Source organism: Canis lupus, chromosome 20 (genome assembly GCF_003254725.2).
Source record: "Canis lupus dingo isolate Sandy chromosome 20, ASM325472v2, whole genome shotgun sequence".
NCBI lineage: Eukaryota > Metazoa > Chordata > Mammalia > Carnivora > Canidae > Canis > Canis lupus.
In genome coordinates this window covers 54,106,607-54,131,775 of record NC_064262.1, presented here as the reverse complement: position 1 = coordinate 54,131,775, position 25,169 = coordinate 54,106,607, and the positions used below count along the sequence as shown (strand labels likewise).

Below are 25,169 nucleotides of genomic sequence, written 5' to 3'. Positions count from 1 at the left end.
TGCAGGCTGTGTGGTCCTGGGTACGTTGCTTGCCCTCTCTGTGCCACATCTATAAAATGAGAATATTTGTGTCTATCTGATGAGTTGTGGGAGAGTATTAGGTTCAACGGTGTGTGTCATGATCAGAGAGCACATGATAGCCTCAATAAATATGAGTGGCCCTTCCTCTTTCAATTTCCCCATCTCTCCAGCTGGCCAGATAGGCTAGCCTCTACTCCTTTTGGAGTGACACACTTCAGGGGCCTAGATAACATGCCCTGACAATTCTCTTTTGCAAAGAACATCAAGTGGTCCATGGATACTAAACCTATCCCAGGCCCCCAGATTATGAATCTCTTACTCTACACTCTCCCTCATTTACTAAGCTCCAGTGAGAGTGTTCTTTCTCTCACACCAGTTCATCCACACCCTGGGACTTTCACGCCTGCCATTCCCTCTCCCCAGAATGGTCTTGCCCAGCCAGCTCTCAGTATGGCTGGTCTCCTCTTGTCATTGAGGGTCCACCTGGAAAGTGCATTCCCCCACTGAGCACCCATTTGAAAAGGCTGCTTCCATGCCTCATGGTTCTCTAAAGCATCACCTGCTTTAATATTTTTGCAGGTATTAATGTCTGGAAGGGCTTATTTGTCTTTTTATTTGTCTAACATGTGTCTCCTCGTTAGATAGGGACACTGCATCCTTGTCTTGCACCGCCAGTGGGTAGTGTCAGACATATAGTAGGAACTCAATATGTATTTGTTGAAGAGGTGAGTGAATGAATGAATGAATGAATGAGTGGGAAAACAGATGACTGAGAGAATGACATAGGTGGAGAGAGGGAGGGGTTTAAGGATGAAGGAGGGATAAATTTAGATGTTCTCCAGACTCCATGATAAATGCTTTTTATACATATTTTATCCAAGCAAAAATCCCATGACGGGAGAAACATTTTCACATCACAGACTTATTACAGGTGCTTGAGCTTCAAAGGAGAGAACAATCACTTCCCCCAGATTATACAGCTGCGGAATGGTGGAGCAGGATTCGAGCTTACATCTGCTTAACCCCAAGCCCTGTGCTCTTAACCACCATGGAAATCATCCTCTTCTTGTTCTTGTTGAGGTGTTGTTATTGTGTTGTTGTTGTTGTTGTTTTAATTTTTTTTATTTATTTATGATAGTCACACAGAGAGAAAGAGAGAGAGGCAGAGACACAGGCAGAGGGAGAAGCAGGCTCCATGCAGGGAGCCCGACGTGGGATTCGATCCCGGGTCTCCAGGATCGCGCCCCGGGCCAAAGGCAGGCGCCAAACCGCTGCACCACCCAGGGATCCCGTTGTTGTTGTTGTTTTTAATCATCCTCTTGTCCTCCTCTCACTTTAAGAGCTCACCCCTGCTCCCCTTCTGATGCTCATGCCCCAACGACAGCCAGATTACCCAGTCTGGGCCTCCAAGTTGCTTCACTGCCTACCAGTGAGGTGGCCGCCTTAGACCCTGCAAGGTCTCCACACACATGAGTGAGTGCAGAATGAGGTGTCTGTTCTCTGGGATGCCCCCCAAGTCCCAGGGACATTGCATGGCCAAAGACAGGTCCAAAGGGTCTGGTAGTGACTGCCACTATTTATGAAATGCCTGGGCACCAAGCCTCAGCCTGAAGTCCTTGCCAGTGGTTGCCAGGTCCTCACAGCACCTGGTGATCCAGCCTCACAAAGTGAACACAAAGGAAGAAGTGAAAGAGAATAAGGACAGGTCGTGGATGGGGAGCTATGCCAGGCTGCTCCCCCAGGGTCATCAGATTGCTGCACAGAAGGCTCAGGAAGTCATCACTTGTCTTGGGGTGGGGCCATGCAGGACAAGGAGGATGGGGAAAGGGAGCTGAAGGAAAGAACCGTGAGTGCCTCTCAGATTCCTGATGCAGGGCTCCCTCCCCAAGATGCAGGCGAGTTGGCAGGTGCTTGGGTAGTCAAGGAACTAGCAGACGTCAGCAGTTCTTGTTGTCACTGACTTCCACATAGGGCAGCCCCACGGGCCAAGTGTCCCGAGGCCAGTAGCGGACTTTGAGGGTGTGACCTGGCATCTCATACCTGGCATCCACCAAGGCCATGGTAACCATGCCATAAGGAAAGGTGATGCTGATGAGCACATGCCTGTGGGGTACAGGGAGAGGGGGGTGAGGGTGCAAGATGCCAGATGCCCCTGAGCTAGCTTGATGCCCCCACCGTGGTTCTCCTCTCACTTCTCATGGATCCTGACCACCCAAAGGGACCTTTTGGATCAGACCCTTGATTGAAAACAGCCCCCCGCCACACACACACACACACACACACACACACACACACACACAAGTCCCAATATCTGTGTGCTTCCCCTCTCTGCCTCCTGGCCCCTGCTCCAAGCCCTGGCATCTGAGATTTTCTGGTTCTGGGGCACCATATCACTAGGCAAATGCTTACCAGATGCTATGCAGGTAAAAGAAATTGATCTGTTGCCAGAAACTGCAAAGCAAGCGGTCACTGATCCAGCTGGTCAATGCAAAAGCCCATAAAATTACGGAGACCTCCATTATATGCCGAAGCTCCTTATTGCTGGTCCTAGGGAGAGAAGATGAAGACCAGAGCCTGACTCAGGTAGCAGAGCCTGAAGGGGCTGATGGGAAACTCCTCCCTCCAAGGCGATGAGGCTGGGAGGAGGGAATGGCCAAGAGTACGAGAGGGAGGGGGCCTAATTTGTGAGTATTGCTAACATTTGCTGAGCACTTATAGGATGCCACATGCAGTTCTGAAAGTTCTTCAGATTAAAAACTCAGTCCTCACAACAACGCTATCATTCTCATTTTGTAGATGAGAAAACAGGCATGTGAGATTAGGGTATGCTCCAACCCCACCCAAGGTTACAAAGCGAGTAAATGGCAGAGCCGGGGTCTGAACCAGGTTTGTCAGGCTGCAGATTTCTTAACCAATAAGCCCTCCCCTGTTTGTGTTTGGGGCTGTAAGTGTGCGCACACCTGTGAGTCAGTGGATGAGAACTCATGACTGTGTGGCTATGGGAATGTGCATGTCCGTGTGTGGGAGGGCAAATTCTCTGGAGGCCATGTCTTGGGACAACTCAATATCAGAATCCGTTTCTCTAAAAGCAGAGCTGACCCAGCACCCTTTAGGAAAGAGGCAATAATTCCTGTGTGCCCCAGAGTCTAAAATGGGATGGTTTGAACATCAAAAAACAATAATGAGTAGGGACTGGTGAAATATAAATATAGAGTCTGAGGATCTGGTTAACAGCATTGTTTCATCATCAATTTCCTCCTTTTGAGGTTGTTCTATGGTTACACAGGATGCTCCATTGGGAGAGGCCGGGGGAAGCTGGATGAAGGATACCCAAGACTCTGCACTATTTTTGCAACTTGCCATGAGTCTGTAACTACTTCAAAATAAAAAAGTTGGGGATCCCTGGGTGGCTCAGTGGTTTAGCACCTGCCTTCGGCCCAGAGTGTGATCCTGGGGTCCCGGGATCGAGTCCCCCATCGGGCTCCCTGCATGGAGCCTGCTTCTCCCTCTGCCTGTGTCTCTTCCTCTCTCTCTCTCTCTCTCTCTCTCTCTCTCTCTCTCTCCCTCTCATGAATAAATAAATAAAATCTTTAAAAAAAAAACAAAAAAGTTAAAAATATAGCACAGCGACTGCAATGAATTGAATCACTTCTGAAATATAAACATCTATGAGTTCATAATAATACTTGTTTTTTAATTTCATTGGTCCCTACTAGAGATGGCTAAGGCCCCAACTCATTACTCTGAAAATAGATCAATTAAGGGAAAGAATCAATTATCCATCCTGGCATTTCTGTGCCAACTGTATTTCCAGGTTGATGAGCGAAAGTCCTTGATGGAAGAACTCCAGGTAATCATTGCAAAAGAAATAATGGAATCTGCAAACCACTGTTTTGCAACCACTAATGAATGACTCTATGGATGGGAGCGGTGTGCCTGAATGGCTGCGGAAATCATTAGGTGAAAAGTCGGTAGAAAACTTTATAATAAAGGAAGGAAATGACACCACCTGAATCCACTGATCAACCTTAATAGCACTAACTGTGGAGCAACCACTCATTATGGGGTCCTAATGGCATGGAACAAGAAACACCCAGCAGCACACATGAAATATTCTGGCCTCAAAATATGTAAACCTAAATCTAGATCTAACTATTAATTTTCAAGAAATTTTTAAAAATTAAACACACACACACACACACACACAATGAAAGATACCACAGGAAACAGACAGCCAAACCTAGAATGTTCTCCAGGATAAATGATGGAGTTTCTGTTATCAAATCAGAGGCATGGAGATAGGGGAGAGAGGGTGAGACTGCTATGACAAAATTGTGTTTGCATCCCAATTTCAACAAGACTGGTTGTAAGAAGGCATCTTGAGAAGCTGAGGCAACATTGGTGCAATCTGGGCATTGTCAACTTGATTAGCCCTGTGTGTGCCATGTCTTCCATCTGTCCCTCTAGATCCTTCTCTACCCCTCTCCATTCTGCCCTATGCCCCCAGGGAGGTGGGGTGCTGGGCTGTGTGGACTGAATCCAGGGCTCTCTTGTCCTTGGGCTTCCAATTAGATTAGCCAATGGTTTCTAGTTGGATTAGCCAATGGCTTCCAATTGGGTTGGCCATGGTTTCCAGTTGGGTTGGCCAATGGAGCACTCCTGCAAGAAACTAAAGGGTCAGAGGGGGGTATGGTTAGAATATTTATTTTCCTGGCCTCCTCCATGTGGGGTTGGCTCAGGCTAGCTGCAACCAGAAACTGGAGGTCACGGTTCTTGTTAAGGAATCCCTTTCCAGGGACCCCTGGGTGGCGCAGCGGTTTAGCGCCTGCCTTTGGCCCAGGGCGCCATCCTGGAGACCCGGGATCGAATCCCACATCGGGCTTCCTGTGCATGGAGCCTGCTTCTCCCTCTGCCTATGTCTCTGCCTCTCTGTGTGTGTGTGTGTGACTATCATAAATAAATAAAAATTAAAAAAAAAAGGAGTCCCTTTCCACAAGACTCTCTCCTTCCAGACTCTTGTCATCACTCCCTCCCATCGCCCCCCACCCCAGGTCTCCTGATGGTCATAGGATCCCACTCTTATCAGCACAGTGGTTCTGAATGATCCCTAGTTATTTTCGTATACCTGCTCTCTCCTTTGTAAATAACCCTTTTATTCAGCTCCCCTCAAATGGCTCCATTTCAGAGACCCCTCTCTGTCCTGCCAGGACCTAGTATGGGTTAAAAAAATAACAATTCTTTATTTGGGAGAGTAAAATCCTGAAAAGTTAATGGATGCCAGTATATGGAATCTTTGGGGGGTATGTATAATGCAGGTTGGCAAAATGCTGATGGTTTTCAGGACTGGTTAGTGGGCACACAGAAGTTTCTCGTTCAACAGTCTCTGCTTGTATGTATGTTTAGGGTTTCAGCCTTAGGTTCCAATCCTAACCCTGCCCCTTGTTAGTAGATGATCTTGGGGATGGGACATCCCTCCCTTAAGCCTGGAATCAATGAGAACTCTGTGCCTGAGACGTGGTATGTGAAGTGAGGGGACTGCTTGGAGGGGGATGGGAGCCACCTTCCCAGGCAGGTCTGTAACCACCACCCACTTCTTATATTCCTGGAACACGATGTAGAGGATGTGCACAGCGATGCTGTTGAGGGCATATGCGTTGATCACGGGCCTCAGGAAGGACAGGAAGGTGCTGATCACAGTGGTGATGATGACGAAGCAGATGAAATGGGGCCTGGGAAAAGAAGGACTCAGTTGTGGGAGGGTAGCTGGGAGGGTCCTGGGGGCTTCAGGCAGGGTCAGGAGATCTTGTGGCAGAGGTAGATGAGCAAAGGGAAGGGTTCCAGGGAGCCCAACTGGACCCAGAAACAGGTCTTAAGGTTCCCAGGTGGGCTCATCAGAAGGGTCTGATGAAACATCCCAGGTGGGCCCAGGCAGGGTCTGAAGGGGGCCACAGGGGTGGGGGTGGGTAGGATGATGAGAGGGTCTCGGGGGCTTAGATCAGTAGAGGGTTTCAGGGCTCAGGTGAGGTCAAACAAAGGATTTAGGGGAGATGAGTAGGATTAAGGAAGGGATTACAGAGGTCCCAGACACTATCAGGAGAGGGGTCCTGGAAGGCTCAGGTAGGTCAAATAGGGTCAGGAGAGAGATTCAGAAGGGTCTCAGGTCAAGAGAGGGGCCCAGGAGAATCCAAGAAAAATTACAGGGGGCCCAGGTGATAGGCTTAGGAGAGAGGTCTTTGGGGCCCAGGTAAGCTTAGGTATGGGTTCCTGGGACCCCCAGGTGGCTTTGGATATGTTCTGGAGAAGGTTCCACACTCTTTGGGTAGGATCAGGAGAGGATTTCCAGGGGTCTCAACTCACTCAAAGGAGGAGTCTCTGGCAGCCAGTTAAGTCAGGTAGGGTCAGGGGAAAACCCTGGGGTGATCAGGTGAGGGTTTCCAAGGATCTCAAGTGGGCTCACAGAGTGACCCTGGAGCCCAGATGGACTCTGGTAGAATCAACAGAGGACCAGCCCCCGCCCCACCTGTTCTCTCCTAGGAAAGTGGGAAAGTAGCAGCGGGGCATCCATATGCTGTAGCTACTGGCCAGCAGCCACAGGATAGCGATCTCATCCAGCAGCTGGCCCAGGAAGCTAAGCGTCATGTGGAAGTACATGGAGAACAGGCCTGGAGCAAGAGACAAAGGTAGGTGGTCAAAGGGGCTGTCCCCACCCCTACCACCCCACTGTCACAGACCCCCACCTACCTATGACCATGAAGAGGATGCAGATGATGTAAACATAGCGGGAGCGTTTCTGGGCATAGGGGTGCATCAGAAACATCATGAGAGGCCCAAAGATGAAGAAGGTGACATTGCTGAACTGAAAAAGAGGACATTGGGGACAGGGGGGGCGTTGTCAGAAGTGGAGGCAGAGCAGGGTTGCCCCTGTGTCCAAACCCTCAGTTATTAGCCAATTGGTCGACCTGTACTCTTTCAGGCAATTAATCAACCCAGAGTTTGTCATTCTTTCAGTTGATCTTGGCAGTCTACCAGTCATCAATACATTCCATTCGTTGGAATAATCAGTAATCCGTCTGTTATTCTATGAGCCCATTCATTCATTCAGTGAGTATGGCAAAGACTATCTACTAACCTTCTGCATACATTCACCCTCTTTTCCTTTTAGAAACAAGATAGAAATGTCAATGAATCTATTACTTTTTTCTTTCTCAAATGTGAGCTATATTTATCAAGATTGACTGTATTAGATATTGAAACTGAGAAATTTTCAAAATCCAGGACTATGCAAGCACATATTCCCTTGGCCATCTGAAAGATGATGTCATTACTCATCACAAAGCCACTAGAAGATTCCATTGTACCCTGGTGAGATCCTTAGAGTGGAAAAAGCACATACAATCTTTGTATTATTATGAAAGTAATTTTCACCTCGAGGAACCTCTGAAAGGCCTCAGAGACCTTGCAGTGTCCCTGGACATTATTACCAGGACCACTTCTCCATGAACAGCAGAGCCAAGTAGCTTGATAATGTTGAACTGCTGAGTTAACATTCCAGAACCACCTACCTCTAGGCTTCCATTTCAAAAAATAATAAGATATTATTTTTTCTATTTAAGCTGTTCTTAGTGGGCTGTTTCATTTGAAACCAAAGCATCCCAGTTACGGGCTTCTGCATCCAAGTGACATGGGATTGGATCTATGCTCCCCCTCTCACTAACTGTGAGGAGTAAATTCAATGCTCTAACCTACCATATCTGTATTTGTGTCATATGCATAATGCCATTTGCCTTTTCATGTTGTTGACCCAGAGATCCTCAGGCCTCAGTAGTTTGTGAGTACAATTAAGGTGACAAGTACATTTGCACCAGAATTTCAAGGGTTCAGAGTCCCTGGCCACTGATACAGGACTTCAAAGTCCCCTCAATGTTCCCCCCAGATATATCTGAGCCATGGTGTGTCTCTCACATGAGCTCAGAAACAAGTGTCCTCGCAGTCATCTACCTGCCAACTTGAGGTCAGCCAGCTGGCTTACTCAATTACATCCTTCTCTCTCCAATAAAATCTTCCCCTTGTAAATGCCCCATCACCCGTGTCCCATCTCAGAAAGCGAAGAAATAGTGCCCTGTTAACCAGGGCGCTCCGTTATTTCTCAGAACCTGAGTCTGAAGGATGCTGACTCAAAAATAAAGAGCGCAAGGAAATGTAATTCGAAACCACAATGAGCTATCACCTCATGCCAGTCAGAATGGCTGGTATTTAAAAAAAAGAAGAAGAAGAAGAAGAAATAACAGGTGTTGGGTAAGACTTTGGAGAAAAGGAAGCCCTCATGCACTGTTGGTGGGCATGCGAGTTCGTGTAGCCACTCTGGAGGTTCCTCAAAAAATTAGAAATATAAATATCATATGATCCAGTAATTCTGCTGCTGGGCATTTACCCCCCCCCCCAAAAAAACCCATTACTTTGTAAAGATATATTCACCCCTGTGTTTATTGAAGCTTTATTTACAACAGCCAAGCTACAGAAGCAGTCCAAGTGTCCACTGATACATGAATGGCTAAAGAAGATGTGGTGTATATTCTGTATATATATATATGATATATAATATAATATAATATATTGACTATATATATTATATATAATATATAATACAAATATAGTAGTACTCAGCCATAAAAGGAATGAAATCTTGCCATTTGTGACAATATGGAGGGACCTAGAGAGTATTTTGCCAAGTAAAATTGGTCAGAGAAAAACAAATACCATATGATTTCACTTAATATGTAGAATCTAAAAAACAAAACAAATCAACAAACAAAAAAACAGAACAGATTCATAAATAGAGAACAAACTGGTTGTTGCCAGAGGGGAAAGGGTGGGGGATGGGTAAAACAGGCGAAAAGGTACAAACTTCCAGTTATAAAATAAACAAGTCAATGGGATGAAAAGTGCAGCATAGGGGAGATAGTCAATAATATTATAGTAACATTTTATTGTGACAGATGGTCACTACACTTAATCGTAGTAAGCACTGTGTAATGTATATAATTGTCAAATCACTGTGTTGTACACCTAAAACTAACATAATATTCTATGTCAACCATAATTTAATTTTGAAAAAATACAGAGCACAGTAGCGGGTGTGGGGAAATCATTTACCTGATACAAGGTCACCATCTAGGATGCTAGGTCCTGGGTATCAAGACAAGTTCCCAAGGCAGGAGTCCTTCCAGTTCTAGGGAAGCCCATGGCTCTCCTTGGGTGATGGTGAACCAGCTCAAAGACCACAATTTGAGAACCTTTGGCAAACTGGTTCTGCAGCCCATGTTCCCACCCCATGTCCTTGCTTTCCGTATCAAGGTGTCCGATGCCCACCAACGGACAATGTCGAACACATCTCTGGCACAGCCTAGCTCACAGTGGCCACCCAAGAACACACATGCCATGTCTGCATCCTGAGACCCAATCCCACTGGAGTAGACACCTACCCCAAACCCGGCCAATCCGATTTTCTTGGGAATTTGAAACGTGGAGCAGACACAGATCTTGAGAGTCACCAAAATTGAGTTGCACCATTGTCAACTCTCTAAGGTCTTGGGGTATTGTCCCAGTGTTTAAGATATGGCAGCCGTCTTGCCACCACCACAGACAAGGCTGAGAACACAGGCAAATACTCAAGGGTGGTACCGGCCTTGTGCTGAATCCTACAGACCTATGTTGGATCCCAGCCCTCGCCAGCAACTCATCTCTCCATTTTCTAAGACACCTCAGTGCCTATCCAATGCATTCTTCCTGTTTGGTTTGTTTTTTGTTTTTTGTTTTTGCTTAAGCCAGCTTTCTAACGCTTGAATCCAGCAAAACCATCACCGTTGGCGTATGAGCTGGGTTTCTTTGGTAGCAAGCAACAACAACAACAACAAAAAAATGAATTTGTGAACTTACACCTTAAATTTAAAAAATGTGTGTAGTTATTTATTTTTCATTCAGTCATTTATTCTGGGGAGCTCATCAATCCAAAGAATTGCAGAAGACAAGGACAACCAGAAATCAGAACAGCTCTGAGGCTCAAATGGACAATCTCTTCAGGGACCAACTTTGGGCATGAATGAATCCAGGCCCAAGATTCAAATTCTGGAGATGTTGCCTGGGCCACAGCCGCCCCCCCCCCTTGGCCAGAAGAGGGGGAGCACCTTGATTGACCATCCCATTGAGAACATAACCAGTAGGAGAGGGGCAGTTGGCTGTCATAGGGAAAATGGTGCCATGGATGCTGAATGGGAAAAATCCTAAACCAATCCGACATTCCTTCTGCTTTCAAACAAATGCCAGCCCTTGGGTGTACTGAGCACAGCTGACGATGCTGAGCCAACCAGTTTCCTGACCTCTGAACCCTCCATTTAAGACACATCTGCGATTCCCATAAATAAAATCCAAACTCTTAAACCTGCCTTGTAAACTCCCTCTATAACTCACCTCTCTCCACCTTTAACTTTATAGTCGAGGTGGAAGGGATAACTCAGCTCCTCCACATGAGCCATACTTTCTCTCACCCCTTAACCTCCAAAAGTTTCCACAGGCTGTTCCCACTGCCTGGAGCACTCTTTGTCCCCACTTACCCCTCTTTGCCAGGCCAACTGCTACTCCATCTTTCACCTGGGCATCACTTTTTGATAAAGCCCTCCCAATCCCCCGAGGGAGAGTCAGGTGGTCTTCTTTTGTGCCCGGTCCCTCTATCCTAACACTTGTCCAGCTGTCCTGAAACTGTCTCACTCTCCCCCTAAACCTGGCTTTGAGAACAGGCTCCATGTCTTCCCCGTTCTCCACTGTAACCTCGGGAAGTGGAAATGGTAAGTGCTCAGTAAACATTTCCTGCTGACCAGATCTCAGAGCACGTTTATGTGCATCACCAGTCACACGCAAGAAAACACTCGGCGGAAGGGCTTGTAGTTCTGCATGGAACTGGAAAGTTCTGGATAGAAGGTGCTGTGACTGTTACTTTCTTATCTTTGGACAGCACAATTTTATAAGTATTGCTTTTAATCCTCACACACACACACACACACACACACACACACACACACACACAAGATCTGGCTTTCTAGTTCTTGTGTGGCCATGAGAAAACTGGATCTCGGAGAGGGAGAGTGACTTCTCTGAGGTTGCACAGCTCTGGGGGAGCTCCAAAGTTTGCTTTTACCCCCGTGCTAGTGTGGAGGCTGTGCAGAGGCAATGCATGAGGCCAGGCATCGAAACACTACCTGGCCAGGGATGTGGTTCCAGCTCAACAAGCAGCAAGGGTTACTGCTGCGTTGTTGTTATGGGAGGAAATAGTGACAGGCTTATCCTTGCTCCCAGCTCGGAAGCCAGCTCAAGCAAGACAGAAATTTCTGATAACGCCCCGAGTGCACGCAGAATGAGGGCAAAGAAACGGGCGGAGCCTCTAATGAGCTCCAACTGGCTCCAGAGTCTCCGATAGCATCAGAGGCCGCCCCCTACCGGGGCCTCCCTCCCTGCCTCTGGGGCTGGGCCCCCACATTTCCCAACCACTGGCCCCACCTAGACTCTTCCAGGCGGGAGAGGCGCATGTCCAGGATCACAGCTGGACTCTCTGGGTCCCAGCCCCAGGAGATGCCTTGGCTTTCATTCATTCATTCATTCGCTCATTCATTCATTTGCTTACCAATCATTCCTTCAGTATCTACTATTTTGCCCAAGGACCTCAGCAACGCCCCCTAACAAAGCCTGCCTTCACCAGTGTATCCAGTCAGGGTTTGGGAGACGTTCTGTGCCTCCTTTTCCTCCTCCAACTCCAAGCACCACAGTGAGGATTAGAGAGCCAAGTGCTATGGGGTCGGAGAGTTTTTGGTTTTTTTTTTAAGATTTTTTAAAATTCTTTTTATTTATTCATGAGAGACAGAGAGAGAGAGAGAGAGAGAGGCAGAGACAGGCAGAGGGAGAAGCAGGCTCCTTGCAGGGAGCCCGGTGTGGGACTCGACCCCGGGTCTCCAGGATTGCACCCTGGGCCGAAGGCAGGCGTTGAACCTCTGAGACACCCAGGGATCCCCAAGGGGCCGGAGAGTTTTGCTCACTGCTGTGAAACTCCGGCATCTAAAGCAGTGCCTGACACACAGTAGGTGCTCAGTAGAGAATAATGCATGCAGAGAAGACGTGTAAATAATGCATCCAGGGACGCCTGGGTGGCTCAGCGGTTGAGCATCTGCCTTCAGCTCAGGGCGTGATCCCGGGGTCCTGGGATCGAGTCCCGCGTCGGGCTCCCTGCAGGGAGCCTGCTTCTCCCTCTGCCTGTGTCTCTGCCCCTCTCTCTGTGTCTCTCATGACTAAATAAATAAAATATTTTTGGGATCCCTGGGTGGCGCAGCGGTTTGGCGCCTGCCTTTGGCCCAGGGCGTGATCCTGGAGACCCGGGATTGAATCCCACGTCGGGCTCCCAGCATGGAGCCTGCTTCTCCCTCTGCCTGTGTCTCTGCCTCTCTCTCTCTCTCTCTGTGACTATCATAAATAAATAAAAATTAAAAAAAAAATATTTTTAAAAAATAATGCATCCATGTGCCCGGCACAGGTGCTGTACTGGCTGTGTACAACAGGGAGCTGTTATTCTGGAAGAACTTGCCTTTTTGATCACCAGTACCCAGCAGAGTGTCTGGCAAATACATGTGGCTGAGTACCTTAGGTCTGGAAGAAGGAAAGGAGAGAAGGAAGGAATGGGGGAGGAAAAGATGGGAAGAGGGAGGGAGGGAAGAAGGAAGAGAGGGAAGCAGATTGGCCTGAACTGACTGCCATTTCAGCTTTGGGAAAAGGCAGTGGGGGAACCCCTTTCTCATGTTCCCTGCCGCCCCCCCCCCACTGCTTCTCTCCCATCCACTGCTTCACTTGTGGATTTCATCCATCCATTCTTTTTTTTTTTTTAAGATTTCATTTATTTATTCATGAAAGACACACAGAAAAGCAGAAACACAGGCAGAGGGAGAAGCAGGCTCCCCATGGGGGAGCCCAATGCGGGACTTGATCCCAGGACCCCAGGATCACGACCTGAGCTGAAGCCAGATGCTCAACCAGTGAGCCACCCAGGTGCCCTCATCCATTCATTCTTGACTCCTTTATTGTCCCTGTCCTCCCCACTGGCCGGTGACCTCCGTGACACCTGTTTTATCCCTGGCTGTGTCCCCAACACCCAGCTCTCTGGGCACGCAGTGGGCGCTCAAGAAAAATTTGCTGACTCAGCCAAATCAAGGAACCTCGCCGAACATCCCAGTGCCCTTTCTTCCCACCGCCAAAGCTTGAACTCCCACCACCCACACCTGGCTCTGTCACCTGTCCAGGACCCCCTCTACATCCACTCAACACATGCACGAGAGTGTTGGTGCAGGGCCCCGGGGCACGGAGCTAGCGCACCAGCCTTACACCCTCCCCGAACAGGACTTACTTGCATGAATTAAAACACACATAATTAATTGTTAATCACTCAGTGACAGGGTGGCCTCACAATGCTGTGCTTAATTAAATGAGAGACTCTGGGACCAGAGCGGCCTGGGCTTTAACTCTGACACTTCCAGCATACGTGACTTCTGTGCACCTGTGATTTACACGCCATGCAACCCTGAGGAGGAAACATACTCTCTGAGCCTTTATTCCTCATTTGTAAAATAGTGGAGAATAAGTCTACCTGCTTCATGAAATTACTGGGAGGATTACAGGAAGTGTTATTTGCTAAATAAAATGAACATCTTGGGATCCCTGGGTGACTCAGTGGTTTAGTGCCACCTTCAGCCCAGGGCATGATCCTGGAGTCCAGGGATCGAGTCCCACGTCGGGCTCCCTGCGTGGAGCCTGCTTCTCCCTCTGCCTGTGTTTCTGCCTCTCTGTCTGTGTGTCTTTCATGAATAAATAAATAAAATATTTTTTTTAAAAAAGAACACCTTAACACTTCCATGTCTCTGTGCTGTGTTTACCTCTAATAGTAGTAGCTTTGTTTATTCGATGCTTAGGATGTGTCAGGAACTGTAAGGTTTTTTGTTTTTTTTTTTTTCAATTGACATATAAATCCCATACATTTTCCCTTTTAAAGGGAAATTCACCCTTTTAAAGTGTGCAAGTCAGTGGGTTTCAATGGACTATTCACAGAGTTGCAGGACCATCACATTTTTAAATTCCAGAACATTCTCATCACTCCAAAAAAGAAACCCTGTCCCCATGAGCAGTCACTCCCCGGCTCCGCCCTCACCTCTCCGGACAACCGCTAATCTGTTTCTTATCTCTACAGGTTTGGCTCTTCTGGGCATTTCATATGGATGGAATCTTTACAGTATGTGGCCCTGTGACTGGCTTCTCTCACCGAGCATCGTTTTCGAGGTTCATCTAAGGTGTGGAGTGTGTCAGCGCTTCATTCCTGTTTATGGCTGAGTAGTAGTCCATTGTGTGGATGAATGACAGGGTGTTTGTCCATTCATCCATGACGAGCATTTGGGGTGCCCAGTAGCTGTTTCATCCTCTCCGTGGCCCTGTGGGTTAATCACTATTAGCACCCCATAGCTACTTCCTTTCCGAATAAGTACTCAGTAAATATTTGCTGAATAAATATGAATGAATGAATGAATGAATGAATGAATGAACGAGTCTTTCTTCCCTATACTACCTGCATGCTGTACTTTTGACTTTACTTTTTTTTTGTCTGTCTCCTCCACCCACCCCAGGACACCAGCCCAGTGAGGGCAGACGTTTTTGTTTGCTTTGGTCACCTGTGTCCCCAGAGCCTGAAACAGCGCCTGACTCAATCCATTCTTGTTGAATCATGAACGAGATGAAGGGGTCACTATCTCCTCAAATTGGACCTCCTGTCATCCCCAGAAGGCGTTTTCTGAAGGAGTCTAGAAGTAGAGTGTCTGGGTGGTTCAGTGGTTGAGCCTCTCCCTTGGGCTCAGGTCATGATCCCTGGGTCTCAGGATCAAGGCCTGCATTGGGCTCCCTGCATGGAGCCTGCTTCTCCCTCTGCCTGTGTCTCTGCCTCTCTCTCTCTCTTATGAATAAATAAATAAAATCTTAAAAAAAAAAAAAAAAAAGGAACTCATAGGACCTGCTACCACAGCCAGGGGCTCAGAGAGCATGCAGGGAAGAGAGGGACTAGGATCTCCACTCTGCTGAGGCCAGCAACAGGAATGCTCAATTGAAAAGGGGGGTGGGGAAAAAAAGAAAAGGGGGGTGGGGAGGCTGTAGGAGGTAAGGGCATGGCACCCTACACCCCCACCCCCTCGCACTCTGACCTCTCTGTCCCTCTTTGTATTCCTATGGTATCCCTCCCCCAGACTACCCTCACCACTGCACCTCTGCCTACGCAAAGGTTCCCTACTCCAGACATACCATCCCTTTGCTCTGTATCCAAGCATCTGAGAGGGAGCTTTCTGGAGAGGACCTGGAGATGCAGAGCTTCTGAAGCTTTGGCAGGATCCCAGGAAAGAAATTCAGCAGCACAGCTGCCTCTCAGAGCCAGGGAGCCTTGACACTTCCTCTGCCACCACTCGAAACTCTCCTAAGTTGTCAGCTGCCCTGAAAGAGGCCACACCTGGAGGCCACCAGGCCAATGCAAGCAGAAGCAAACTGGAGCAGCCCACACCTTGAGTTCTCCTCCATCCCACCTGACCAGGCCCTTCCCACACCCTTGACCTCTGTTCCTGTTGAATATGCCTTCGTGGCTCTCCAGGCTCATTTGTGAAAAGCAACCAGGTGCCCTGACCACTGCCCACCTCATTGAGTCTTTGCTGTTCAAAAGTCACCCATGGCTCCCCAGTGCCTTCATCATGGAGCTCACGCTCCCCTGCCAGGCATTCCTCACTTGGCCCCCAGAAGCCTCCTCCACTTTTCTCTCAGCCCTCATTTCCTCCTTCATAGGCAGCCCGAGCTCTGGCTTTAAGCCACCAACTGTTCCTTGGCCTGCGGTTCCCTGTCACCTCAAGACCTTTGCTCATGCTGGTCCGTTTGCTCCATATGCCTTAGAGAACATTTACTCGTCCTTTAAGCTTTGAGATTCTCTCCCCATTCAGCAAGCAGAGACCTCCTGTGTCTCCCCCAAGGCTCCCCTCTTCCTATTCTGGCCCCTTTGCCCTCTCTCTGCCATCAGCTAACCATGAGGCTGGTCAGCTCTAATCCTAAACACCCCACTTCCTTATCCTGGGAGCACCAAACCTCCCTTGGGACCCCCGGATCAATCAGCACAGGTTGATTCATGGCACTGATGTTGAATGAATGAATGAACCCAATGAGTCCATCAGTAAATATGGGGTATATTTCAAACACTCCGACCCAGTCCTCAAAGCTCGTTCATCTTCATCTCTTCTCATATTCTAGTCACAGAAACACACTTCCTTTCCCCAAACTGTACACCCTCTTTTTTACTTCCAGGGTGAGTACATCTGTATTCTCTCTTCTTCTACCCTTTTCTCGACTACTTCCCTACTTGGCAAGCTTCTATTCATCTTTCTATTTTTATTTTTATTTATTTTTATTTATTATTATTATTTTCTTCTATTCATCTTTCAAAACCCAAACCCTAGGTACCCTCCTCTATGAAACTTGCCAACACCTGAGCTGAGTCCTCAAGTGCTGCCTTCTTCTTCACCCTGATCGTGTGGGGCTTGGCTCTGCCTCCCCCCACTCCAGACTAGTGAACCTTGAAAGCACTGCACTGAGAAAGTAAAAGATTCTGCAGAGTGAAGAGACTCCCTAAACGGATCATGATGAAATCAATGAGAATCAATTTTTGAAAAAAATTCTTGCTAAGGGGGTGCCTGGGTGGCTCAGTCGTTTAGATATCTGTCTGCCTTTGGGTCAAATCATGATCTCAGAGTCCAGGGATCAAGCCTCACGTCGGACTTTCAGCTTAAAACCTTTAAAATAAATTTTTTTTTTGCTACGAATTTTGTCTTCATTTACATACCTTGATCAAAAACATGCTTTTAAAGAGCTGCATAGGAACGCCTGGGTGGCTCAGTGGTTGAGTGTCTGCCTTTGGCTCAGGGCGTGATCCCAGGGTCTGGGGATCCAGTTCCACCTCGGGCTCCCTATGGGGAGCCTGCTTCTCCCTCTGCTGTGTCTCTGCCTCTCTCCCTGTGTCTCTCATGAATAAACAAATAAAATCTTTTAAAATAAAAGATAAAGAGCTGCATAGTATTTGGCCAGAATATATTCAGCCCTACATAGGCTAGTGAAAATGTTATGGCTTCCTTTTTATGTATTCATTTATTTATTGCAATTATAAATGACTCAGACAGGACTTTACATATGAATTTTGTTTTCTATTGGGATTATCTCTTTGATGCAAGTGTCTGGAGGTGCAGTGATGGAGTCAGATCAGAGGTGGTGCTATTTGTAAATCTATGTCTCAACACAACTTGACAAATTGCCCATGGGAAGGTGCAAAATACGAGTGTGCCCACATTCACTACAAAATAAATTCATTAAAAAAATAAAGTAAAATAAAACAAAAATAAATTCATTTTTAAATTACTGATTTGAGAGGCCAAAAAGAAAAGACCTTATTGTTTTCTATTTGGCTGGTTATTTTATACACACACACACACACACACATATACACACACACACACACATATATATATAATTATATTATTCTAATATATATATAATTATATTAGAAGCTGACAAACTCTGGCCCCTGTGCCAAATCCACCCATTGTCTTGTTTTGTATGGCTCATGAGCTAAGAGCGACATTTATAATTTTAAATGGTTGAAAAGATATAAAGCATATCTTGTGACATGTGAAAGTTAATGAAATGTGCATTTCAGTGTCCATAAATAAAGTTTTATTGGCACCCGGCCACCCTCATTTGTTTACAATCTGTGGCTGCTTTCCAGGTACAATGGTAGTGCTCAGTCATTTCCATACAGACTGTTTGGCCTGAACAGCCAAAAACAGTTAATATCTGGCCTTCATAGCAAATGCTTGCCAACCCCTGAACTCTATGATTTATTAGCTCTAGTGATGGGTCTGAGATACTCAGAAGCGTTTGGGAGGAGAAAATCTCAGGGAGAGCCTTTGTAACATGGCTTGGGTGCAATTCCTCATGCCCTGGTCTGTTTTGCAAGAGCCTGTTCAATAGGAGAGGAAATGTCCAAGTGTGTTCACACCAGGGAAAGGTAACTATTAATTTGCGAAACTTTTGTTTCTGTTTGATAAGTATGTGGAAATGCAGGTACTGGGTGATGATGATGTAGAAGTCTAGTATGTGTCATGACCATGTCTCCTGCAGAGTGCGTCTCCCAGTCGCTCAGCTTGCTGCATTTATAGACAGGCCCGAGGAGGGCTGAACGGAAGGCTATTTTGCATGGTCATGTGCAGCTAGACTGGAGGCTCAGCCCAGTCCTAAGTCAGCCCTTTCTCGGTGCCTTTTGTGAGGACCCCCCACCTCGGGGTGGGCTGCCAGAGAATCCAGAGAGAAGGGTCCCAGAACCTCACACCTCTTCTCCACCTCAGAGTTGAGCACGTTCAGCCCTCTCCCATCATCAGGTGAGGGGACTGAGGACCAGAGTCAGTGTCTCTGTCAGGAGGAGCAAGAGCCGTGGAGATCACAAGGAACCCCTGAATCCTAAACCCCCACCTCCCCGCTCTGGAAAGCGGAGAGGTCAAGCAGGGCAAAAGCAGCCAGGCCAGCCCGAGACTGAACTCCCACTGCCCCATCCCCCCAAAACAATCTCTTGGAAACCCCAAGTTCAAATTTTAGCTCTGAGTGCTGGAGTGACCCTTGGCATATCTTTCAGCCTCCCTGAAGGTCATTTCCTCACCTGGACAACAGGATGAACCCTGTATGCCTAATTCTCAAAGTCAACATGAAGATTAAACAAGATTTTCCCTGTAAAATGTGTAGTACAATGCCTGCCACACAGTAAGTGCTCAATAAAGGTATGTTTGCATCACTTGCCACTTACTGAGCACCCTCGCTCTGTGCAGGGTCCAGAGCAAAGCACATGGCCTCATCACCCACCATCCCACGGGCTCCAGGAAGGTAGGCAACCTGCCTTATGCACAGCAGTCTCCCCAGCACCCCGTGCGGGGGTAGCACGGACACCTGCATCTTTGGCTGCTTTGCATCTTCCAGGTTTTGCTGAAATGCCAGTGCCAGTTAGGCATTTGGAACCTTTCTAATATGGCCCCATAGCAAGGGCTGGGGGAAGGATCACCCACAGTTGCTAGTATCCCCAGACTGGAGCGGTCCCCGGGACATGGGACTCTCAATGCTAAAACCAGGACAGGCCCCCGCAAACTGGAATGAGTTGGTCCACCTAGGCTGGGGGTACAGCTGAGAACAAACTAGACACAGTCACCTCCCCCTGGAAGCCCTTCCTGATTCCACCACTACCACCACCACCACTGGCTCCCCATGCCCTCCCTGCTCCGCCAGGCTGCCTGTGCATCTCCCTTCACCGCGCCATCACCCTGGGTTGTGAATGCCCGGAGTCACAGCTTTGTCCTCCGCTCCAGGAGGGCAGAGGCTGGCTGTTTTCCTGGGCCCTGCTGCATTTCCAAAACCTACCACGGAGCCCGATGCCAAATAAAGACCAACAAATGAATGAAAGCCAGCGCTCCTTGCCTAACAAACGAACAAAAGCTCGGATGCGGTGAACACTGAGGCAGGCTCCCCACCCCGCGACCATGTGGAGAAGTTGGGCCTGCACCCCGGGCTGTTAGGACCGCCACCCCCAGCCCTCCGCCCTGGACCTCACCGTGTTGTAGAACTCGGCCACCAGCTCCGAGTACTGAAAGTTACTCTCACACCAGTCCACCTCGGAACTCTGGTAGGCGAAGATGCTGGGCATCGTGATGCGGCACCCACTGTCCGCTGGCTCAGTCTGGCAGAGAGGAGCATGAGAGCCTAGAAGGGCCCGGCCCAGGTGAGACAGGCAGAGGACAGCTGGTTGCCCCACGGCAGGCAGGCAGGTAGGCAGGCTGAGAGGAAAAACCTGCTGAACCACTCCCCGGTTGCACCAGGGCAGCCTCGCTGTGCGGTGGCGGTGGGGCGGCTGCCCTGGGCATAAGCAGAGGGGCTGGCATCATCTGGGAGAGGGGGAGGATGGGGGCTGGGGAGGTCAGGGAGCACACCTCCCATCCCTACCCACTAGGAGTGGGAGTCAGGGGAACTGCTATCAGAATAGTAATAATGAATGAGCCCATTGAGAGGAGGATCCTGGCTAGCCCCATTTTACAGATGAGCAAACTGAGGCAGAAAGAGCAAAGTCACTGGCTGAGGGCATGCAAGGTGGTGAAAACAGGCAGTTGAGACCAGACTCCAGGCTCTCAACCATCAGGTCTACCTACCTCCACGCTGCCCAAGCTCCATGCGGCTACTTCCCACAGCAGGGGCAACAGTGGGTAGCACACCCCCCCCAATGGGCCTGGCTCAGCTGCCTTGGAGTCCTTGGCTATGTGACCTGGCCCGCTCATTTCACCTTTGGGGGCCTAGGTCTTCCTGTTTGTGTTATGGGAGATTGGGCTGAATTGCAGCCAGGTCTCTTGCCTGGTCAAAACCCAGAGTGTCCTGACTTCTACCTTGGGCCACCTTCAAGATCCCCGTGAAGGGAGAAAATCTGCAGTCTTCCAGGCCTGGGGTCCCTAGTCCTGGCTTCCGAGGGCTATAGAAAGCTCTGGTTTTAGAACCAGCAAGGGCTGGATTTGAATTCTGAGTTGCTCCCCTTCTTAAATTGTATGACCTGGGCAAATGAATCCACCTGTTTGCTCATCTGTACTATGGGGAGGACGGGGGATAGACCCAATGGTTTTTGTTGTTTTTTTTTAAGATTTTTTTAAGGATTTTTAATTTACTCATGAGGGACCCACAGAGAGAGGCAGAGACTTAGGCAGCGGGAGAAGCAGGATCCCTGTGGGGACCCCAATGAGGGAGGGACTCGATCCCCGGACCCCGGACCCCGGGATCACAACCCAAGTCCAAGACAGATGCTCAACTGCTGAGCCACCCAGTCGCCCTCCCTTTTCAATGCCAAATAGTTCAAGGAGAGGGGCTCAATTGGTGCTAATACATGTTTATGACCCTTAACACTTAATCCCTTTGTTTGCTAAAAAGTCCTTCAGCAGGCAACAGTATCCTGCCAGAATGTAGTGACACTGTTTATATTGTATTTATTTTTAAATAAGCTTGTCTTATTGCTGGTGATACCCACTTTTCATTCATGGCAGGGTTACTCAATTTCTTTCTTTTTTTTTATTTTTATTTATTTATGATAGTCACACACACAGAGAGAGAGCGGCAGAGACACAGGCAGAGGGAGAAGCAGGCTCCATGCACCGGGAGCCCGACGTGGGACTCGATCCCGGGTCTCCAGGATCGCGCCCTGGGCCAAAGGCAGGCGCTAAACTGCTGCGCCACCCAGGGATTCCCTCAATTTCTTTTTTTAAACATATTGATTTAAGCTTTATAATCCTGGGGGTGGTTGCGTAAATCTATACATGCGAAGAAACTGCATACACACGTGCACAAATGAACATAACAGCTGTTGAAATCTAAATAAGATCCGTAGACAGCACCCAGGTAAATGCCCTGTTTTTTTCTACTGTATAGCTATACAAAATGTGCTTTCGGAGAAACTGAGGAAAGTGTACAGGAGACGTTCTGAAATTCTTGCAATTTCTTTTTTTCTTGATTTTTTTATTCTTGCAATTTCTTGTGAGTGTATAGTTATTCCAAAATAAAGAGTTGTGTTTCTTTTTAAGTAATTGATTTAGGCTTTTAATTGGTGGATGAATAAATCGACAGAACGTGGTATATCAGTACAGCGTAATATGATTCAGCCTCGAGATGGAAGGACATCCTGCCACCTGCCCCCACGTGGACGGACCCCGAGGACAGCGGGCTCGGGGAGGGGACCCAGACCCAGAAGGACACCTCCTGCAGGACCCCACTCCCAGGAGGTCCCCAGAGGAGGCACATCCACAGAGACAGAGAGGAGGTGGTGGGAGCCAGGGGTGGGGCAGGGGGCAGGAGGTCAGGGCTTCCTGGGGACGGGGTCTCCATGTGGGGAGATGGAAGGTTCTGGAGACGGGTACTGGGGGTGGTCGCACGATTATATGAATGTGCTTTATCTCACAGCTATGCGTTTAAAAATGGTTAAGATGATCAGTTTTATGTTATGTACATTTTAATACTGTTTTTAAAAGTAATTTAGGTTTTTTAGAAGAGTTTTATTTTTTAAAAAAAATTTTTAAAGATTTATGTATGTATTTATTTATTTATTTATTCATGAGAATACACAGAGAGGAGAGAGAGACAGAGGCAGAGACATAGGCAGAGGGAGAAGCAGGCTCCATGCAGAGAGCCTGACGTGGGACTTGATCCCAGGTCTCCAGGATCACATTAGAAGGGTTTTATTTGGCCAAATATAAATAAATAAGAGTTCGGACAGAAGGTAGATAATACGAAAATCTTGAGGGTGGTCTGTGAAGGTCAAACATTTGGGGACTATTGAGCTGGTGCATGCTCAAGGTGTAGCCCGGAGCCTAATACCGTCATTGCTACTATTATTATGGTTATTATTATAATCCACACAATATCAAAGCTTCCATGCTCACACCCTGCCAGAAAGCTGACTTCGAGATCCTCTGGGGAGATGGGAAAGATGCCAGACTTGGAGGTGAGAGGTTCCCAGAGCCTGAATTAAAGGCTGTGCCTGAGTGGCTCTCTACTCCCCCACAATAGCTGAAACCCCACCATTTAGCCATGGCCCTGGTCCCCAAATCCCCCTCCCCAGGTGGGCCAGGTGAGCAATCCTACGCCAGCCCAGCTGAAAGCAGGGAGCCTAAGTCCATGAGGGGTGGAGCACATGGCCTCTGACCTCCCACCTTGCTCAAATCCAGGGCAGGGCCCAGCTGTGGGGATCTGGCTCTCCAGGACTTCAGTGAAAGGTTTATTTAGCATCAGGAACAAGATGATGACAGATGTCCACGCCCAGCCCAGTCTGAAGAATTTGGGAAATCACCCTCCCCAGAACCAACTAGGGAAACAGGACAGTCAGATAAGTGTGTAGCTCCTCTCTCTGCTGGGAGGAAAGGGAAGGTGTGCAAAGGGCCAGAGCCTGGGCAGAGGGGTGTGTGAGTTCCCAGGGCCGCTTACAAATTAAGATAAATAGTAGCTTAAAACGATAAACATATATTATCCTACAGTTCCAGAGATCAGGAGTTCAAAATGAGTCTTATGGGGCTAAAATCAAGGTGTCCACAGGGCTAGTTCCTCCTGCAGGCTCTAGAGGAGAATCCATTCCTTGCCTTCTCCAGCTTCAAGAAACTTCCTGCATTCCTTGGCTTGGGCTCCTTCCTCTATTTCAATGCACGTGGCTGCCCTTTGGATTCTATCATCACACCTCCCTCTCTCTGATTGACCCTCTTCTAAAGACCCTCAGAGGACTGGGTCCCACCAGGAGAATCCAGAATCATCTCCCCTTCTCCAGATCCTAAGTCAATCATAGCCACAAAGTCTTTTTGCAGGTAACATACTCCCTAGATTAGTAACAAGGACGTGGACATTTGGGGGGAATCATTAATCTACTCACCACGGGGGGAAGGAGGAAGGCCTGGGGATAGTGGAGTTGAGGGCCGGGAATGGAGAGGGAAATGGGGTGAAGAGGGGGTTGGGAAGGGGCTGGAGACTGGGTGAGAATTGGGAATGAGGTTAGGAGTGGGACTGAAGATGGATCTTGTGGCAGAATTGGAGATGGAAGAGCTGGGGATGGAAATGGGCGTGGGGACAGGGACGGTGTGGGATGGTGGGGCAGGGATGATCCCATCAGAAGTGGAGCTAGGGATGGGACACCATCTCTGGTGGACATGGGCATCCCACCCTGGGTCAGGACCCAGAAGGAGCTCCGATGGGCTTGTAGGGGGAGGCAGACACCAATGGCGGTGGCCAAGAGGCTGTCAATGCTCTGACTCTTCTGCTACTCTACTCACCCGGGCAAAGGTCTCGTGTGCTCTTCTTATGGGGGCTCCTTCCTATCCTTCTCTCTCCTCTCAACACCCTCTCAGGTTTGAAGCTGGGATCTGTCCTTGGTTTCTGTCAGCTGCCAGTGACAACCTGGTCCAGGTAACCAGTCACAAAGACCATTAGACATCCCAGCCCCACCATGATGCTCGGCTGCAGGACCGGTATGAATGCCGCTCACCCCTGCCATGAGCCTCAGTGGGAGAGGGACCGGTTTTTGTCTTTATTTGTGTTTTCATAAAGGATCAAATAACACATGTGCATCACAGAAGACACAAGTTAGCAAAGAGAAAATTAAACTCACTGATAATCTTATGGTCCAGGCATAACTGCTGTTACTATTGAGATATCTTCAGCTTAAAAAATCATTTACATTATTTTTCACAAACATTTGGGTGCATGTTTGTTACCTATTTTTTTTCACTTAAAATGCCATTAGTATCCTTCCATACATCAAAGCATTCTTCACCATAATTCTTTTAAATTTTATTTTTTATTTTTACTGTCGTAAAACACATATAACACAAAACTTACCATCCTGACCATGTTTAAGTGTACAGTTGAGTGGCATGAGGCACATTCACATTGCTGCGCAACCATCCCGACCATCCATCTCTAGAACTTTTCCATCTTTCCAAACTGAGCCTCTGTCCCCATTGAACACTAGTTAGCTCTGTCCCCATTTCCTCCTCCCACCCCTGATGCCCACCATCTACTATCTGTTCTTTTGGACAACTCTAGGGAGCATACTGCTCTCAAGGTTCATTCATACTGTAACAGGTGTCAGGATGTCCTTCCTTTTTAAGGCTGAATAATATTCCATTGTATGAATAGACCATATTATGTTTACAATGAACATTGGGTTTGTTTTTACCTTTTGGCTATTATGAATAGGGCTACTGTGAACATGGGTGCATTAGTCAGGGTTCTCTAGAGAAACAGAATCTATCTATTGTCTACCTATGATCTATCTATGTATCTATCATCTATCTATATACTTATCTATCTACTTACCTATCTATCATCATATTTTTTAAGATTTATTTATTTATTTATGATAGACACAAAGAGAGAGAGAGAGGCAGAGACACAGGAGGAGGGAGAAGCAGGCTCCATGTCAGGAGCCCGATGTGGGACACGAT

The 25,169-nt window shown here is 47.9% G+C and overlaps 1 protein-coding gene across 4 annotated transcripts; it reads right to left on the bottom strand.

Annotated features, from left to right (window-relative positions):
* Positions 1-865: 865 nt before the first annotated feature.
* Positions 866-19,958, bottom strand: ACER1 (alkaline ceramidase 1). Of its 4 annotated transcripts, none has more exons than XM_025457193.3 (6): positions 19,766-19,958; positions 6,763-6,877; positions 6,542-6,683; positions 5,613-5,750; positions 2,431-2,568; positions 866-2,124 (listed from the first exon to the last, which is right to left on the bottom strand). In XM_025457193.3, the coding sequence occupies exons 1-6, from the start codon at positions 19,856-19,858 to the stop codon at positions 1,959-1,961; spliced, it is 792 nt and encodes a 263-aa protein (XP_025312978.1). In that variant the 5' UTR covers positions 19,859-19,958; the 3' UTR covers positions 866-1,958. The 4 variants fall into 4 exon arrangements, with proteins under 4 accessions (XP_025312978.1, XP_035558782.1, XP_025312979.1 ...); XM_035702889.2 differs by having other exon boundaries at positions 6,763-6,872; XM_025457194.3 differs by lacking the exon at positions 19,766-19,958 and adding an exon at positions 7,151-7,343.
* Between the last annotated feature and the right edge of the window lie 5,211 nt (positions 19,959-25,169).